The 20,797-nt window shown below is 50.0% G+C and overlaps 1 protein-coding gene across 1 annotated transcript in view; it reads right to left on the reverse strand.

Moving 5' to 3' along the window:
- Nucleotides 1-20,797, reverse strand: part of ADARB2 (adenosine deaminase RNA specific B2 (inactive)) — a 535,334-nt gene that overhangs the window by 168,113 nt on the left and 346,424 nt on the right. Inside the window, exons 2-3 of the mRNA XM_024253699.2 lie at nt 16,618-16,704; nt 516-1,405 (exon numbers count right to left, since the gene is read on the reverse strand). Of these exons, the coding sequence (XP_024109467.2) occupies nt 516-1,405; nt 16,618-16,704 (977 nt within the window). The remainder of the gene's footprint in view (nt 1-515; nt 1,406-16,617; nt 16,705-20,797) is intronic.

The raw sequence follows: 20,797 nt of genomic DNA on the forward strand, positions 1-20,797 counted from the left end.
AGGGGTCCTGCCGGGCAGAGTGAGGCCCAGCTCCCCACTCTCGCTCCGGCCTCCTCAGCCTCCCAGCGCGATTCTCCCTTGGACCAGGGACCCCGTCTGGATCCTGCCGGGCTGGCGGCCTCCCCGGCCGCACCCAGGCACAGGGCGCCTCCCTGGTGGAAAACTTGACCCCAGTTTTACCCGGCACGACCATCCGACCCCACGCGTGGAGACCCAGTCACGGACGAAGCCTGGCACGGGGGAACCGTCCCTCCCCCTGCAGACAGAGGCGCCCTGGCCGCTCCCCACCCGGCCTCGCCGTCTCCTCCCGGGCAGCCGCATCGTCACCCTCAAAACCGCCGGCAGCACCAGTTCTCCCATCACCTCACCGGGCCGGGAGACATTCTTTCCCCTCCCGCTCCACGCGGCCGCTCCTTTTCCGAGAAGCCTGGACGCCACTCCCAACAGGGAAAGGTCGGGGTCTCCCCCGCGCCCCCAGCGCCGCCCGTTCCCCCTGCACCCGCCGCGCCCCTCACCTGCGGCATTGGTGTCCTCCTGGCCCTGCCGGGCGCGTGGCCGGGCATCTGGATGTCGAAGAGCGCCTGCAGCGCGGCCTGCGCGGCCTGACCCCGGGCCAGCTTCTTGCTGCGCCCCGAGCCCTCGAACGTCCTGCCGTCCACGCTCACGGCCATCACGAAGCTCCGCGCGCGCCGCTCGGCCGGTTCCGCCAGACACACGTAGCGCAGCCCGGCGCGCAGGCGGTTCAGCAGCACCACCGGGTTGCGCTCGCCCGGGGCCGCGGGGGTCGCGGGGGTCGGGCCCACCAGGTCCAGCGCGCGGCACAGCAGCCGCCGTCGCCCGTAGGCCGCGGACAGAAGCGCGGCGTCCCCGGGGCGGCCTCCCGGGAGACCGGGGCGCGGCGCCGGGGGCTCGAACTCCTGGAAGAGCGTGTCGGGGAAATCGGCCTGGTCGGAGGTGAAGTCCGTGCCGGGGCCCGGGTCCCCGCCCATGGCCAGGTGCGCCTGGCAGGCGTTGGGGAACTGCACGAAGGACCTGAGTGCCAGCTCGGCCGCGCGCATCTTGGCCTTCTTCTTGGTGGGGCCAGTGCCCTCGAACGTGAGCCCGTTCACCTCCACCGCTACCGCGAAGACCGGGGCATGCACTGGGCCCGTCTGCGACACTGTCCGGTACTGCAGGCCCGGCCTCAGCTCGTGCAGCTGCACCAGCGCGTTCTTGGGCGCCACCGACCACGACAGCTTCTTCCAGACCAGCTGCAGTTTGCACAAGTGGCTCCCATTCCCCTCCTCCAGCGGCCGCTTCCTCTTCGCGCCGGGCGCACCGCCCCGGGCCCGGTCCCCGGAGGGCGGTGTCCGCGCGGCCAGGTTGCCCACGTTGCGGTTCTCCTTCACCTCCGCGCTGCTGGTACCTGGAGGGGAGAACAGACCAGTCAGGAGCCTGGGCGGGCGCCGGCAGGTCGATGGGCACAGCAGGCACTCCCTGAGGGTCCCCGTCCCAGCGCCCTCGCCGCTCGCGCCTCAGGCTAGGCCTGAGAAATGACTGTGGCCGCCGGAGGGAGGGAGTCCCTGGGAGCCTATGGCCCATGCGGGGAAGCAGCCTCCCTGGTCCCTTGCTGAGGGCCAGTGGCTAGGAGCTGTCCTCTTCTGGGCTGGCTCCTGCTTTAAGTGCGGCTGTGTCTCACAAACAGACAAGCGCCCCTGACTTTGTACAAGTTTTGGGCAATGTCAAAGGTCAGAGAGGCCTTTCCTGGGGTGGTGTGGTCTAGTGTCCCCCTTCCCACCTGCTACAGGGACCTCCAGGCCCGTTGCCCAATGCCCCCCCAGTACTGACGGGCAGGGGGTCCAGCCCCCAAACTCTGCTTCCTCATTCACAGCCAGAGGCAGACAGGTGGTGTCTCCTGAGACCTCCCTGGAGGAAACCCTAGGAGCTGGCCCAGGTGAGGCACTGCGGCCTTGGGGTGAGTCCCTGGCCTTTCTCCTGGAGAAGGGGCACACCTATTCAGTAAATACGGTTGGTCCTCTGTATTCCTGAGTTCCCCATCTATGGATTCAACTAACTGTGGAGAGAAAGTATTCGGGAAAAAATGGATGAATCACTACGGAACGTGTACAGACTTTTTTCTTGTTATTAGTCCCTAAACAATACAGTATAACAACGATTCGCATAGCGTTTACATTGCATTAGGCAGCATGTGTCATCCCGAGATGATTTAAAGTACAGGCACGCCTCCTTGTTCGGCTTCCCAGGTATCGTGTTATTCACTAATCCAAGGTTCGTGGCAACCCTGAGTTGAGCAACTCTATCAGCCCATTGGTCCCACACCATGCGCTCACCTTATGCCTCTGTGTCACATTTTGGTATTTTTTTTTTTTTTTTTTGAGATGGAATCTCACTCTGTTGCCCAGGCTGGAGTGCAGTGGCGTGATCTTGGCCCACTGCAACCTCTGCCTCCCAGATTCAAGCGATTCTTCTGCTTCAGCCTCCCAAGTAGCTGGGATTACAGGCACCCACCACCATGCCTGGCTAATTTTTATATTTTTGTAGAGATGGGATTTTGCCATGTTGGCTAGGCAGGTCTCGAGCTCCCAACCTCAGGTGATCTGCCCGCCTCCGTCTCCCAAAGTGCTGGGATTACGGATGAGAGCCACCGCGCCTGGCCACATTTTGGTAATTCTCAAAATATTTCAAACTTTCCCATTATTATGTCTGTTAAGGTGCCCTCTGATGCTTGATCTTTGATGTTACTACGGTGATTGTCTTGGGGTGTCATGGATCGCACCCATTTAAGACGGCAAACTTAGTAAGTGTTGTGTGTGTTCCCACCGCTCCACGGACCGGCCGTTCCCTCATCTCTCTCCCTCTGCTCAGGCCTCCCTGAGAAGCCCCAATATTGAAATTAGGCCACTTAATAACCCTGCAGTGGCCCCTAAGTGTTTAGTGAAAGGAAGAGTCACTCCTCTCTCACTTTAAATCAAATGTAGGGAGAAGGCATGATGATGGCCAAGATGGGTCGAAAGCTGGTCCCTTGGAGGAACCCAGGCCACTTGCTTGGTTTCTGCCCCTGGGAGTCTTACCACCTTCATCAGACTGGCAAGCACTTTAAAAAGACCTGTAATGTCCCAGTGTTTTCAGGGTAGGCACCATGGGTCGGTGGTCAGGAGTGCAAGCACAGCTCCTTTGGAAAGCATTTTGGGAGCATCGGGCAAGAATAAAGAAACACACACCTTAATCAGCAATTCTGCCGCTGGAGATGCACGCTAGAGAAACCTTCATACACACAGGCAGAACTGAACAAAGGTGTGCGCTGCAGCATGCTTTCACAAAACTGAAAACTTTGAAAATGCCCAAGTTGCTATGGTTAGAGGAATGATGAGTCATCAGTGAAATAATCACACTACAGAATACTGTATAGCAGTTGCATGTAATGGACTATGTCTGTATGCTTCAATGTAGATGAATCTCAAGAAATAGGATGCCAGATAATAAAACTGACTTGCAAAGTAACCCATAGGATAGGATATTATTATTATAAGAACACCAACGTGCTATATTCTTCATGCAGCCATGCGTCTGTGACAAGGCTGCTGACGCGTGGGTAATAAAGATCCAGTCCAGTCTCCCCTGGGGAGTGCAGGAGGGAAGCGCAATGAGGGGCTGGGAGGTGACTTCATGTGTGACTTCAGTGCTTTATTTCTTTTGCAGAAAATGCTCTGAAGTCAATTTAGCAAAATCATCATTTGCCAGCTGGGGTGAGGGATGCATTTGATGATGATTTAATTTTTCTGGACTGACCATCCTGGACCACTGTTTTCTGGCAAAGCTGTTCCATTAGGGAATCTCAGCCATGGATGGCCCCACGACCTGATGGGTCCATACTGCCCTCACTGGTGAATGTGCTTCTGGAAGGCTCCATCAGGGTTTACTACAAAATACTCTGAGAATTATGGTAGTGGGCTGTGCCCTTGCCTCACCCTGAGGCTTGGCTCATGCAGAACCCGGACTTTGCTGCTTCCCATTGCCCCAGTCAGCCCTGGGGAGGGTATTAATGTCCGATTTTCTCAGTGGGGAAGTTCCTTTACTGAGGTTGCAGAGTTTATTAGTTGGTCGTGGTGCAGTTCAGTCCTAGGCATCGGATCACCCTCGTCTGTGTTGTTGCTGTAAAGGTGATTTTATGGAAACTGATTACTTCCATCATTGTCTCGGCCTATGTACAGTAACACCCTTTTCTGGGCCCTCTGGAAGAGGAAGATGAAGCTGAGCCCACAGGCTGCCCCACGTGTGACCGGATGGTGAGCTGTCCCGGGCAAGAACACGCAGGCTTCCCCTTACTCATCGGCTTTGTCCATGGGGACAGGCTCTTTTGCCGCGTGTGGATGAGTTTTTTCTCATTAAGCAAGTGGAAGCTTGAGGCAATTTTTACAGCTAACCCACAGCTTAGAAATAGAGGTTGAGTGCAGCTGGATGTTGACACGTGGACCTGCTGGCCATGTGGCCCCAAAGCCAAGCAGGAATGAGGCCTGGCTGGCCCAGCCCCACACTCCCCGCCACTCAGCTTATGACATCGTTGTTGGAGAATAATAAAAACGTACATTTCATAGGCACAAAAGATGCCTTTGAAAATCAGGCACCTTTGCGAGGTATCCTGACATTGGAGAATGTTCTTCTCAGGTTGCGCACTGCCTGCCCGTTCAGCTCGGGGTGAAACCATCCGCCTCTTGGCCTCAACTGTCACCACCACCTGGGTTCTCCTGCAGAAGGCTCTGGGCTCTGCTTGGAAAGTGCTCTCTGTTTGCTAAAATCTCTATTTCTCATTTGAATTTTTTGAATTGTGAGGTGGCTCTGTTGTTTTCCCTGGCAATTATGTCTAAAAAAGTATTAGGTTTGGGGAGGTAATTTTGTTCAAAATGTGGATCTGAGAGCTTGATCAGTTACAGGTGCACAACATTCATTTACAGTTGATGAAGGCAGAAACAGTTACCTTCTGAGGAGAAAGTGCTGAGTGCAAATGCTTTTGTTAATCATTATGCACTTTGGGTATACATATAGCACTGCTCTACTGTTTAATGTGTTTCAGGCCAAGGGTTAGCAGATGAGATTAACCATGTGATTTTCCAAATTGAACTTAAAGATGGAGCAAAAAACCCAACAAGATCAACCCCCCAACCCCATACTAGATTGCATAGAGATTTGCTTGGTACTCTGTAATTTCTTATTGATTTCTCGCAAGGTGGGGATGGACGAGACTGTCAGTGTGATTACAGTGGCTGGCGTTATTGCATGACCTTTGCTGGATCTCAGATCAGAACTCACAGAGCAACGCTTTGCCGCTAGCTGCAATGCTATGCCTCTTCCTGACTCAATGTCCTATGACTCTCAGAATTAAAGTTTTCCATGGCATAAACCACGAATGTCAGATTGTGGTGTGAGGGCCTCTTTCATAATAATCAGTAATTGATAATGAGAGCATACTTCAGGGGCCTGTCCTGGACACACCAGCTGGGCCCTCTGGGGGTGATACCACCTGATTAGGGTTTGGAATCCTCTGCACAGGCCCCGATTCCCATTTCCCTGATGGGGGAGCCCAGCACAGAGGCCACAGCCCAGCTGTGGCCTCTGCATGGAGCTGTGGGGAATGAGGGCGCAGCGGACGCTCCGGGCTCTGCTCCATCGTCCAGGGGTGCGTGACCCTGGGCAAGTCACTCAGTCTGGCCAACTGATTTTTTAAGGCAGAAAATGAAGATTTAAAAAATATTTGCCTTATAAGGTTCTTACAGGGACAAACGGAGGCAGCACATCAATGGGCTGAGCGAGAGTCGGCCGTGGGGGAACATTGGACGCATTTTGAAAACACAGCAGGGAAATGGTGGGGCAGACACTTCTCACCCTCCTCTCACCCGCGTCTCGCCCACTCTTGCTTCTCTTCGTCCAGGCCCCGCTTCTCTCCCTGCTCATCTTTTTCCCTGAGCTTCTCCGTGTACTTTGCAGGAATTCCAGGGCACCCGGAAGAAGGGTTTCCAGGGCCTCACGTCTGAGAGTCGCGAGCTGTGGCGGGGGTCGCGTCTCCCGCCTTGAGAGGAGTTTTTGAGGGAGTTTTGCTCCCTCAGAAGGGCTGAGAGCAGCATTAGCTTTTCCACCCACAACAAAGCCTCCTCTCTCTCTGGCTGGCAAGGCAAGAGTTCGTTCTCACAAAACCTTCCAGAACCTACTGAGTCAGGTAACAGTGCAGGTGCCTGAGGCATACGAAGGGAAAAACAGGCTTTGCCTCTTTGGTCCCTCAGGCCCAAGTGGGAGAAGCCTTGACACTATGGCCCTGTGACAGTCGTGGGGCCGGGCTGGGTGAGGGTCGGGCAGGGTGAGGGCCGGGCACGGTGAGGGTGGGAGCCGAGCTCACCCTGTGGACCTGTGACAGTCGTGGGGCCGGGCTGGGTGAGGGTGGGAGCCAAGCTTGCCCTGTGGCTCTGTGAGAGCTGTGGGGCCGGGCTGGGTGAGGGTGGGAGCTGAGCTGGCCCTGTGGACCTGTGACAGTCCTGGGGCCGGGCTGGGTGAGGGTTGGGAGCTGGTCCTAGGGGAGTGGTGCTCTGGGCTCTGAGGCTGTTGGAAAATGGAGGAGCTCATGTCCAGGTGCTGCCCCTGCTGGCCTCTTGCTGTAGCGACTGCATGTGAATCACTCACAGCTTCAACGCCGACTTTACAAATTAACTTTTTTTCCTTCCACACGGAAGGTATTAAATGTGTTACGCTCCCCTCCCCGACCCACGAAATTAGTCTCATTTTTTTTTCTCCATATAATCAACAGGTTTCTCACACTCAGTCATCATATATAGAAACTAGAGATAAAACATCAGGAGACCAGGAAAACACCTGCCTCTAAGTAGAAAGCTATTGATGGAAAGCTATTGTTGATGCACCTGCTTGGTGGGTCTCAGAGCCAAATTCCTGCACTCACCAGCGTCTCCACTCAACAGGCCACACCCTGGGGGTGAGGGGAGCTGGGGGACTCTCGGCCTCCCCTCTTCATGCTGCCCTATGGAAGTTACTCCCTGGGTTGTGTCCCAAACCCCTCACTCTTTCTCTGTGCGCCCCAAGTCTGGGTGTTCCCGCCGGCCAGCAGGGAAGATGATAGTGGCTGTTACCCAAACATAAGGCAGTGGAAGGTACAGGTGATCATTTGCTTGACTGTGGTAACTACTTCACTAAGTGAAAGTGTAACGAAACATCATGATGTACACCTGAAATATACACAATAAAATACATTTTAAAAAGCCAGCCTGACTTAGGCTCACAAAGCCTGATTAGCCCACCGATGGGCAGCTCTGCCCTTGCTCTGAGAGGGTGGGCATGGCCACACCCCTCCTGAGTCATCCCCTCTGTCTCTGATCCCCAGAGCAGGCACACTGAGCTTTTCCCTGGCTCCCACTTTTTGTATTTTGTCCCTGTCTTCTCTCGGGAAGCTGTCTCCAAAGCTCACGGCACAGGTTGGTGAATGGACTCGTTGTCTCTGGGGCACAGAGGTGGATTCCAGCGGCTGGGTGCTGGCAGTGTGACCTGGCCAATCACGCGGTTCACAACAGAACCTACCACATGGGCCTTGTTAGATCAATGGAGACAGTGCGTGTAACAGTTTTAGCAAGCTCTGTCAAATGTTGCAGACACTCAGAATGCGTGATTTCAGCAACACATCAAAAAGATAATTCATCATGATCAAGTGTGTTTTATTCTAGAGATGCAAGGATGAATCCGCATCTACAAATCCATAAATGTGATTTACCACACAAACAGAACTAAAAACAAAAACCATAGGGTCATCTCAACAGATGTATAAAAGGCATTTGATAAAATCCAACATCCCTTCATGATAAAAACTGTCAACAAACTAGGCATTGTAGACACATACCTCAAAATAATAAGAGCCATCTATGACAAACCCACAGCCAACGTCACGCTTAATGGGGAAAATTTGAAAGCATTTCCCTAAGGACTGGAACCAGATGATGTCCACTCTCACTACTTCTACTTAAAATAGTACTGGAAGTCCTAACCAGAGCAATCAGGCAAGAGAAAGAAATAAAAGACATCCAAATTGGAAAAGAGGAAGTGAAACTATTTCTGTTCCCTGATGACATAAATGTGTGTATATCTAGGAAACCCTAAAGACTCCTCTAAAAGACTCCTAGACTTGATAAATGGCTTCAGTAAAGTTTCAGGATACAAAATCAATGTACAAAAATTAGTAGCATTTCTATACATCAATAATGTTTAAGCTGAGAAACAAATCAAGAACTCAATCCCATTTACAATAGCCACACACACAAAACAAAATACCTAGGAATACATTTAACCAAGGAGATGGAAGATAGCTACAAGGAGAGCTACAAAACACTGATGAAAGAAATTGTAGACACAAACCAATGGAAAACCATCCCATGCTCATGGATTGGAAGAATCAATATTGTTAAAATGTCCACATTGCCTAAAGCAATCAGCAGATTCAATGCAATCTCTATCAAATTCCAACATTATTTTTCACAGAATTAGAAAAAACAATCCTAAAGTTCATATAAAACCAAAAACAGACCCTGAATAGCTAAAGCAGTCCTGAGAAAAAGAACAGATCCAGATGTATCACATTGCCTGACTTTAAATTATACTACAAGTCTATAGTAAGAACAGGATGGTATTGGTACGAAGATAGACACAGAGACCCATGGAACAGAGTAGAGAACCCGGAAATAAAGTGGTCCATCTCCAGCCATCTGATCCTCAACAAAGCTGACAAAAATAAACAATGGGGAAAGGACATCCTAGTCAATAAATGGTGCTGGGAAATTGGCTATCCATATGCAGAAGAATGAAACTGGACCCCTATCCCTCACCACATACAAAAATTAATTCAACAATGGATTAAAGACTTAAACATAGGACCTGAAACTATAAAAATCCTGGAAGAAAACCTAGGAAAAACTTCTGGACATTGGCCTAGGCAAAAGATTTATGATGAAGGCCCCAAAAGGAAATGCACAAACCCAGAAACAGACAAAGTGGACTTAATTAAACTAACAAGCTTCTGCACAGCAAAAAAATAAAATAAAAAAGTAAACAGACAACCTACAAAATGGGATAAAATATTTGCAAATTATGCCTCTGACGAAGGGCTAATATCCAGAATCTAGATGGAATTCAAATAACTTAGCAAGAAAAAACCAAACAACTCCACAAAAAATTGGGCAAAGGGCATGAACAGACATTTCTCAAAAGAAAAAAAATGTAAGCAGCCAACAAGCATATGATAAAATGCTCAACATCATAGGGGAAATGCAAATTAAAATCACACTGAGATATCATCTTACTCCAGTCAGAATGGCTATTATTAAAAAGTAAAAGAAAATCCAACATGTTTGTGTGGATGCAGAGAAAAGGGGATGCTTGTGCACTGTTGGTAGAAACGTAAACTAATTCCACTTCTATGGAAAACAGCATAGAGATTTCTCAAGGAACTACGAATAGAACCACCATTTGACCCAAAATTGTACTGGTGGGCATCTACCCAAAGGATAAGAAAATCATTACATAAAAAAGACAACTGTACGTGTATGTTCACCTCAGCACTACTGACAATAGCAAAGACATGGAACCAACCTAAATGTCCATCAACAGTGGATGGATAAAGAAAATGTAGTACATATACACCATGGAATACTATGTATCCATAAAAAAGAGTAAAATTATGTCCTTTGCAGCAATGTGAATGGAGCTGGAGGCCATTATCCTAAATGAACTAACTCAGAAACAGAAAGACAAATACTGCATATTCTCATTTATGAGTGGGAGCTAAACGATGGGTACACATGGACATAAAGATGGAAACAACAGACACTGAGGACTTGAGAAGGGGGGAGAGTAGGAGATGGGTAAGGTTTGAAAAATAAGCTATCAGTACAATGTTCACTATTTGGGTAATGGGTACACTAGCAGCCCAATCCCCACCAGGGTGCAGTATACCCATGGGACAAACATGCACATGTATCCCTAAGCCTAAAATAAAATGAAATTACATTAAAAAAAAGTTTTGGCATGACCTATCAAATGTTGCAGGCCCTCAGAACACATTAATTGTGACCACAAAAGACACTGTAAGCCACCAACACCTTTTGAGGGCATGAAGAGGGACGTGTGGGGCCCACCTCACAGGGTGGTGCCCGGGATTTGGGATCAAGGGGTTTGAGGGGCCGGCATTATAAAAATGATGTGATTCGGAAAATGCATTTATTTGCACTTGGAACAATTCAAATGGACAGTTCAAAATAGAATATAAGAATTGGTGATTCCTTTATTCCCCTCTGAAATTTATTATCCCAAATAATTATTATTCTTGCCAGTCATAATTGCATACTCATAGTATATTAAAGCTGGGAGTAGGTCTGCAAGAAACTCATGTGCTTATACCAGGGCAGACGGGGAACCACTTGCTATGTCAGCTGCATATCAGGATTCTTAGAAAGGTTTAGCATCTAACCAAGGAGATGAAAGATAGCTACAAGGAGAGCTACAAAACACTGAGAAAAGAAATTGAGACACAAACAAATGGAAAACCATCCCATGCTCATGGAATGGAAGAATCAATATTGCTAAAATGTCCATATTGCCCCAAACACTCAGCATTCAATGTCATCCCCTTGTCAAATTGCCAAAGTTATTTTTCACAGAATTAGAAAAAACAATCCTAAAGTTCATATGGAATCAAAACAGATCCCGACTAGACAAAGCAGTCTTGAGAAAAAGAACAGGAGAGTACCACTCTCTGTCTGTCTCTGTGTCTCTCTCTGTCTCTCTCAGTCTTTGTCTCACTGTGTCTCTCTGTCTCTACCCGTTTCTATCTCTGACACACACACACACACACACACACACACACGCTTCTTGTTGGTTAAGGCTCCTCAGAGTCACTCACTCAGACTGGAAACTGATTCTTACTAACCCCTGGAGAGCTCCAGCTGGTAAACAGTGCCTGAGTGTGTAACATAACCAGTGTGCGTACAAGTGTGTGCCCGAGAATGTGCCTGTGTGTGCACGTGTAATTGTGCATGTAAGTGTGACTGTGTGCATGCATGTGCGTGTGCATTATGTCTACTTTGCGTGCATGTGTGTGTATGCATTTGTGTGGACACCTACATCAGCCCGGTGGGAAATGGCAGGGGAACTGGGCAGAAAGCAGGATGGCATGGTGGCCCTGGGGAGACAGCACAGCTCCCCTGCCCTCTTACCCTCACTGGGACTCACACCACACTTCTTCTCCCTGGAAAATTCCTGATGTGGACTCCACGCACCTTTCCTGATGAAACCCGCTCCCAGTGAAACTCCGTGGGTGGCATCCCGGCCGCCCACACCTTGGCATGTCCTCCTGCCTCTGCACCCCAGCCAAGCACCTCATTCTGGAGACCTCTTAGAATGAGGCATCTGTGAACTGTGGCTTCTCTGAGGTCTTTGTGGGCGGCACCAGGTTTTCAGAGAGCTGCATGTATCCTTCCACTGTAGAAATTAGAGAAAAGCAGGCAAATAATTTGGAACTACTGATAAATACCACAAGCCACGGTAATAGGACGATCATGAGCAATTTGAAAACTCAGGGAGGCATCTGCACGGGAAAATGCAAAATGAAATGATTTCCTTCCACTCTCCTACGGGCGTCCTCCAGAGCCTCGTACGCACGTGACCTTGTTTGATACAGTGTCCGGAATGTGGTGCTAAGTTTGAAGTTTCAATGCATTAAAGGATAGCATTTTGGGGAGAAAGGCCAACGTTTTATATTGTCATGACTGTGGTGAAACTTTGGCTTTCCAAGTGAAAGCTGTTTTGGCTGTGCAAAGCCGGATGGCCTAGGCTGCTGTTGTTCAAAGGTGGAGAGCAGGTGCGGGTGGGGTCAGGCCTGGTGGGTCTGCCCGTCCTCTGCCTGCCGTATGCAGGGCTGCGCTTGCTCCAGAGCTCAGGCATCCTCTCCTCTGGCTCCCGCTGTCCGTCCTCTGCTGGGCCGTTTGCACTCCCGGCTTCCCCTGTGCGGTGTCATTGGGACTGCCTGCATCACTAATAATGACGCTGCATGTCTGCGGGTCAGACGGGCTCCCGGGAGTTAGCCAGGCAGCGCGCCACGCTACATTGGAAGAGATAATGTTGCTCCTGGTGAAGGTTATTCTGCGGCCAAGCAGCCCTTTCCCTCCATGAAGCCCCGCTTAGGGGCGGGAAGGCAGGTGCCTGGGTTCTCCAGGGCAAGGCAGAGGGTCTGGAAGTGACAGGAGGCAGGCTGGGGCCGGGGGCGGGAGGCAGTGGCTCCTGGCATTTGTGGAGTGGACACTGGCAGGCTGGGCAGCTGCAGAAGGGCCTCCTTCAAAGACTCCTCACGCAGGACCCCATGGGGCTGGGCCTGTGGTGCATGGGACTCAGGAAGGAGCAGGTGCGGCTGCCAGGAGACCTCTTTTCGGCACAACTCCAGGGCCCAGGGCCGCCTTTGTGCCGGGCAGCCTTGGACTCAGCTGGTCTTCGCAGAACTGGGTCGGATCCCAACCTCTGGGCAGTGGTCAGCAGAGAGGTGACAGTGGCCAGATGGCAGGGATTCATGGCTGCTCAGTATTGGAAGAGAAAGCTTCTCAGAATTAACTGCCCCGGGGCAGACACTCCTTACAAACGTGGAGTTGTTCGGTCCACTCAGCCCAGACCAGCCTGTGGGTGATGGGCTTCCAGATGCGGCTCCCAGGCCCACTTCCCACAGGTATAGGGCATGGTGTGTGCCCTGCGAGCCTGTTGCCCGCTCTGCACCCTTAGATGAGGGGCACTCAGCCCCAGACAAAAGCCATGACCCTGTGAGGTTGTGGGCATCCAGCATCCACAGGGAAGCACATGGGATTCCCCAAAGGTGGAATACACGCCAGGTGGGATGAGAACTGTCCTCGCGTCGGAGCCCCTAGACACATAGACTCACAGGGTGTGAAACACGGGAGGCCAGAGGAGGCAGGGCAAGGTCATGTGTGCTTCTACCACCCACCCTCGCTCCTGACATATGTGCGTGCACACACGTGCACAGATTCACACACCACACACATGCACACACGCACACATGTGCACACACATGCACACATGCACACACATGCACACAGACACACACCACACACATGCACACAGACTCACACCACACACATGCACACACATGCACTCACCACACACATGCACACATACACGTGCACACACTACACACATTCACACATATGCACATGACACACATGCATGTGAACTCCCACACCACACACATGTGCACATACCACACTTGCCACACATGCACACATGCACACAGACACCACACACATGCACACATGCACACATATGCACGACACATATGCACATGAACTCACACACCCCACACACGTGCCACACACACCACACATGCACACACGCACACAGACTCATACCACACACATGCACACACGCACACGTGCACACACATGCACACATACACACGACACATATGCACGTGAACTCACACACCCCACACACGTGCACATACCACACTCACCACACATGCCACATGCATGAACACACATCACGACACACACACACACACACACGCACATCTTTTTCTACCTTCCCGTGCATCTGGATTACAAATGGATAAGGCCGCGCTGGCAATGCCACAGGGATCTACGAAGGGAGGGCTGATTCATTTGCCGGTTTGTCTTTGAACAATCTATGAAAATAAAGTAAATAAACAGCATCTACACAAAGGGGAGCAACTAGTTCATTGGTTGAAAATGAGACTCAAGCATTTCAAGAGCATTTTAACTACCATAAATAATTTAAAGTTATTGTTACCTCTAAGTTTCTACCCATTAGCGTGGAGGCTCTGAGAGGTAATGTTCACAGCCCAAGGCAGCTTGGCTGCCAGGACAGAGCCTGAAAGGCTTCCAGAAAGTCCAGGAAGTCTTGGCCTCATCAGGCCCTCTCCTCTCCTCACTGCCCAGTGTGGGGGTTCTTACGGCAGGGCAGGGGAAGGAGAAGCTCCTACGTGGGGTGGGGACGTCCCTCTCTCAGGAATCTCACGGGCAGAGCAGTAACTTTCCCATGTAGTCAGGTGGTTTATTTCTCCAGGTCTTGGCCTCTAGTTGCTATAGAAAGGCGGCTGCTGCACCTCTGTAAGTTTGAAACCATTCGCTCCGCACCCCAAATGTCCTCTGGCCCTTGCTGAAGCTTCATTTCTTTTTCTCCTGAGGGAGACCAGCTCCAGCCGGGATCCCAGCAGCTCCAGGTGTGGAGGAGGAGGAAACAGTGAACTTCCCCTTCCCACGTGTTTCCAGGTCCACACGTCAGGCTCAGCTTTGGCGGGTGGTAGGGGGGTGGCGTGTGTGCTCCTGGAGTATGTGTGCGCATGTGCATGTGTGCTCCTGGGGTGTGTGCGCATGTGCGTGTGTGCTCCTGGGGTGTGTGTGTTTGTGTGCGCCCCTGGGGTGTGTGTGTTTGGTGCGCCCCTGGGGTGTGTGTGTTTGTGTGTGCTCCTGGGGTGTGTGTGTTTGTGTTCGCCCCTGGGGTGTATGTGTTTGTTTGTGCTCCTGGGGTGTGTGTGCACATGTGCGTGTGTGCTCCTGGGGTGTGTGTGCACATGTGCATGTGTGCTCCTGGGGTGTGTGTGCGCATGTGCGTGTGTACTCCTGGGGTGTGTGTTTGTGTGCGCCCCTGGGGTGTGTGTGTGTATGTGCATGTGTGCTCCTGGGGTGTGTGCGCATGTGCGTGTGTGCTCCTGGGGTGTGTGTGCGTGTGTGTGTGTGCTCCTGGGGTGTATGTGTTTGTGCTGCTGGGGTGTGTGTGAGCATGTGCATGTGTGCTCCTGGGGTGTGTGTGCATATGTGCATGTGTGCTCCTGGGGTGTGTGTACGCATGTGCGTGTGTGTTCCTGGGGTGTGTGTGCACGTGTGTGTGTGCACGTGTGTGTGTGCGCTCCTGGGGTTGTGTGTTTGTGCTGCTGGGGTGTGTGTGAGCATGTGCATGTGTGCTCCTGGGGTGTGTGTGCACACATGCACGTGCCTGATGTGTGCTCCTGGGGTGTGTGTGCATATGTGCGTGTGTGCTCTTGGGGGATGTGTGTGCATGTGCGTGTGTGCTCCTGGGGTGTGTGTGCTCATGTGCGTGTGTACTCCTGGGGTGTGTGTGTTTGTGTGTGCTCCTGGGGTGTGTGTGTTTGTGTGTGCTCCTGGGGTGTGTGCGCACACATGCACGTGCCTGGTGTGTGCTTTTTACTTTCTCTATCCCAGATTCCAGAAGTAGTGATCAATAAATGGACTCATCTGGAAATTTTCCAATTTGGGTCACCAGAGAACAGAAGAAACCTGTGTCAAAGTTTGGCTTGAGTCTCAAGCTGTGCTGGGGAGGGAGCACAGAGTCTGGGCCGAGCCCTTTCTAGTGCCGGCACAACCTCCTCCTAACCCCCTCCTTCCAGGTCTAGAAGAGAAGGGGTCCAAAAGAGGGCACTGACCTTCGCTCTGGTCCTGACACTCAAAGGCTGTGATGCTGCTTTTGCGGAACAACCTCCATTTCCACTATGGTTAATTACTATGCTGTCTGGGAAGTGCTGTTTCCCAGGCTGATGGCAAAGTACACGGCTCCCCTTGCAGACCCCTCCCACTGCCTCTTGTTGGTGTGACCAGCAATCACAGGGTCACCTCTGCTCCTCCCCGTCCCACGACAACAGGCGTGTGCTGACCTCTTCCTGGTAGAAAAAGGAGCCATCTGCCAGGTGGTGTTAAAATTTGAGGAGCTGTTCCCATGGTGTGGAATGTCTTGTCCTCTTTGTTAAATGCCTGGCAATTTGCTGTGAACCAGAGGCCAGCTCCTGCAGCCACACACTCCTGGATCCTCACCCCCGCAGTCTGCTCCCAAGACGCCGCTCAGATCCCTTTCCTAAACCAGCCTGGTGCCATCCTGAGGACACTGCTTGGCCCCTTTCCAGTTTCATGTGCCAGAAATATTTGCACAGGAGGGGCTCCCATCCAGCCCTTTCCTTGTTAAATACTTGTACAAACCGTGCTCTAAGACACCGTGACCATTGTTCTTTCTGGTTTGATGGAAAAACAAAGGAAGGAGAGGAGAGAATAGTCCAAGAAAACTGGTTAATTTCTTGGAAAAATTTCTCAGTCCCACAGACATTACTGACACTTTCCTGCCCTTTAGGTAAGGAAGGGATGCTAGGTGAGGATGGGACCACAGGTGAGGATGAGACTGCAGGTGTGGGTAAGATTCCAGGTGAGGGTGGGACCACAGGTGAGGATAGGATTCCAGGTGAGGATGGGACTGAAGATGAGAATGGGACCACAGGTGAGGATGAGACTGCAGATGTGGGTAAGATTCCAGGTGCGGGTGGGACCACAGGTGAGGATAGGATTCCAGGTGAGGACAGAATTGAAGGTGCAGGTGGGATTGCAGGGAAGATGGGGGTTCTGTGGAGGAATGAGAGCAGATACTGTCTCTCCAGGTAAGACCAAACAGACCCTCCCAGATGACCCCAGGTATCTCAGGTTTTGGGGACAGCGGGGACCCCTGCACTCAGCATACAGGGGCATTTGTGTACTTCGGGGAAGGGAAGCTGCTTACTGAGGGTGTCTTCATCCTCCGTGTTTGTGGTGCCAGGACTCAGGTGCTTGAAGGGAGCGAGGAAGGTTGACAATATGTTCACTTTATCTGGAAAGAAAAGAACAGGAAATGCACTTTTGACATGGAGTTTCGGAAAAACTCAATGCTTTTATAAGTTCTTATTACTGAAGGTTGGACAAGGGAGGTGGAAAGGTCACTTTGGTTTCAGCCATTTCATTCTGGTTCAGTCTTTCGTTGAATATCTGACAGCATTTTATCAAATTCCTCTCTCCACTCAATTTAAAACTCTACGATTTCCTTCTTTCTCCTTCTCTTATTTTGGCATCTCCCTTCATCTTGCCCGTGTCCCTTAAAACTTTAAGCAGCTACCTCCAGGGTGACGACCTTGCATCTTTTTACAAAATCCTGGGTAGGGCAGAGCCTTCTGTCGAGATCATTTCACAGAGATGGGCTAAAACGAGTAAAACAATCTCACAATTAAAAGAGCATGGTGCAAATAAAGCCAAGACTATCTTTCCCTATTAGTGCAGAATTTGCTTTCTGGGCTTGACATGCATTAAAAATAAAGGACCTGTCACTTAGCCGGCGTTTGGCAGAAGTAGAGGAGGGGAGGAGGGAGCTAGCGGTGTGGGGCAGAGCACGCACAGTCCTCCCAGAAACGGCCAAGCGTCCTCAACACGGTGGCTGGAATTCCAGGGACTGCCTCTGCCTGAAGCCTGTGGCCGGGTGAGCAAAGGCCAAGCAGGTCCTGCCTCCTGGGTCCCCACCACTCTGAGTGCAGCACCGCTGTGGAAACAGATCCAGCCAGGAAATGCCACTCCTCACCAATAAAGCCTGCTTTTTCACTCCCATGGTCTCAGCAATTTATTTCACCAATAGAGAGATTAAGGAATGGTGGGTTCGAGGTATGATTGAGAGAAATAAAAACGACTAATAAAGGGATCCGAAAGAAAAGCTCCTTATTTTAGAGATTTCCACCACCTAAATTAAGCCATCGCACTCGGGAGTATTGGTTCACACGCAGAACTCACTGCACTGCAGAGGAGACGCCAACAGAGACACAGCACAGGGAGCCCCTGGCTCCCAGATGTCCTCCAGCCCGCACGGTTCACATGTACCATTACAAACCTGGACCGCACTGATTAAGACGCCCCAGGTGGAAATAATCAGCGTTGCTCATCCAACACGGTGCTCATCCAACACGGTGCAGAGCACGACAGAAGCATGTCCTAGCGTCCCTGCTAAGTTCCAGGGCACTGGCTGTGGGATTGGCTACTTTGCTACGCGGGATTCTTCCCTCTGCTTTGGAAGCTGTGGGTACCCGCGGATGGGATTTCCCAGGAGGTCACTGAGTTTACATCACCCTGTAATGAGGACGGCTGTCCACAGGTGCCCCACCGTGGCACTGTATACCCCCTCCAGTGTGATTTCTCAAGAAAACATGAACTGCTGGTTTCATCTGCCCTTGGCCTTCAGGCGTCCAGACCCAGCCTGAAACTGGCTCTTTTTCTTTTGAGGCTGAGCCTGTTTTCTCCTTAGCCAAGATTTCCAGAGTCCAGGAGCTTTCCCATTGAAATTCATTCTGGAACTTGTTAACAGCTGTTGCTTCCAGTAGGGATGGGCAACAGAGAGAACAATAAATAACTCAAATATAAAATGCCTGTGCCTTCTTTGTTCTACCAAACTAGAATAAACCAGGGAAGGGTTTGCTCTCCTAAACCCTCGCAGCCCAAGCTAATTTACTACCAGAGAATGAAATATCTTGCTTGAGTTATAATTTCATTAAGGGAGTCCAATAATGTTACACTAAGAGTGTGAAGCTCAAATGATTTAGTCTGGAGGATCTCAAGATGAAATTACATTTTTAATAAAGTAGGGCTACAGCCAAACCCTCACAAAAATGCACTAAACTATTTCAGACTTTACTTTAGCAAAATTGTAAGATATTTAAGGATTGTTTTAGATCCATCAAAGTTTTTACTTTCTGATGTTGCTAGATTTATCCAATAAAAATTCAGGACATCCAGTTTAAATTGAGTTGTAGATAAACAATAGATAATTTTTTAGTGTATACACATTCAGTGTATACACATTTAGTGTATACACATTTCTAACATTGTGTGGGACACACATAAATATATATTTGTGTATATATATATATACACACACACACATATATACTTAAAAACCTTATTCATGGTTTGTCTGAAATTCAGTGGAAGGTGAAGGACTTCAATAGACATTTCTCCAAGGAAGATGCACTAATGTCAATAAGCACATGGAAATGTAATCAACATCACTAATCATTAGGGAAATGCAAATCCAAACCACAATGAAATACCACCTCACACCCATTAGGACGGCTATTACATAAACAAAGCAAAGCCAGAAGATAATGTGTTGGTGAGGACATGGAGAAATGAGAGCCCTCTGGGAATGTAAAATGGGGGAACCAGCAGTTCTGCCTGCCAGCAGGTCAATGCCCAAATAATTGAAACTCAAGGAGAGATCTGCACCCTCATATCCTCGGCAACATTGTGCACCAGAGCCTAGAGGTGCAAGCAACTCAAGTGTCCTTCAGTGGATGAGTGGATAAGTGAAATGCTGTACAGCCAAGCAACAGATTAGGCAGCCTTAAAAAAAGGGAAATCCTGCCATTTGCAACCAGTGTGTATGAAACTGGAGGACCTCATCCTAAGTGAAATGTCAGGCATAGAAAGACAAATACTAGCGCATGATCTCACTCGTACGTGGAATCTAAAAAAGTTGAATTCGTAGAAGCAGAGAGCAGCATGGTGGCTGCCAGGGTCCATGGGGTGACGGGAGAAGGGAGAGAGTGAGGAGATGTTGGTCTAGGGTACAAACTTCCAGTGATAGGATGAATGAGTTTTGGGGTCTTAATGAGCAGCATGGGGACTCTGGCTAATAACATGTATTGCCCACTTGAAAGGAGATAAGAGAGTGGATTTTAAGCATCCTTATCCCCCACAGTGGTAACTATGGCTGGTTACAGATGTGTTAATTAATTTGTGGTGATCATTACCCAATGTATATATCAAATCATCACATTGTACTTCCAATATATTCAACTTTTATTTGTCAAATAAACATTTTAAAATTAAAATAAATATGTAAAAAACAATGGCAAAACAAAATCAAATGTAACTGGGCATCCTGTATTTTCTCTGATGCTCCTAGTTGTGCCTAACCAACTTCTCTTTCCACGAGTGCAGTGGACTTCAGATTTCATGGGACAGCTTGAGCAACCAAACTGAAGCAAAGGAAACAGAAAGCCAGCAGAATTGCTAACACTTATTTATTGCTAACAAGTACACCTGAAATTCCAGCTATGCTCTGCAATCACCATGAAGGAACATAAGCTCTGGGAGAGAAGCAATTATTTCTAAGAAAGGGCAGACCGCATCTTTAGAGTGTTCTTAGAAAAGAGGTGAAGAATTACATTTTTAATATAGAAAAAGTACAACAGAAGTTCTTTGACGTCAGGGCCTCTCTTTGTGGTTTCCTCGGAACTCATTGTCCGTTTGGGATCTGATGTATATTATATTAGTTCAATATGAGTGGAACTCCGATATTCAGCTAATTCGATTTTTTGCATGTTTCTCATTGTCATCTTTTGGAAATCTGGTTTTACTCAAGCTTCTGATGAAAAAAGGATGCCATACTTTTTTTTTTTCCTCAATTCTGGACCTTTGGTGTGTGCTGGGAGAAGCTGCATCACAGGGCTCCCCACGCTACCGCCGCCTCCCCATCCTCTGGGTAATGCCTAGAAGAGGGGGCCGGGCTGGCCAGGTGTTACTCTAGAAACGTCAGGGGTCGGCTGGGCACTCCCCGCTCCTCAGCTGCTCATGTCCTGGGTTCTTGAGCTCGGGCTCCCATCATCGAATATGGACCAGCTGGAAACTGACCTGGGGGACGCAGTGGCCCGGGGCCGGCCCTGGTCTAAGAGTCAAGAGTCATTTTCAGGAAAGGTCTGATGGTTGTTTTTAATGTATGACTTGAAAGTTCTAGGACACTTGCTTTATAAACCTTGTTACTCACTGTGCAATAAATGGCATTTACGTGAAGCAATTTTATGTATTTTAGGGGGCATCTGGGTGAGCATCTGGAGGGCACAGAAGCCCTTGCCTGGAACCATGTGCAGCCATGAAGTGCAGTTGGC

Source organism: Pongo abelii, chromosome 8 (genome assembly GCF_028885655.2).
Source record: "Pongo abelii isolate AG06213 chromosome 8, NHGRI_mPonAbe1-v2.0_pri, whole genome shotgun sequence".
NCBI classification, from domain to species: Eukaryota; Metazoa; Chordata; class Mammalia; order Primates; family Hominidae; genus Pongo; species Pongo abelii.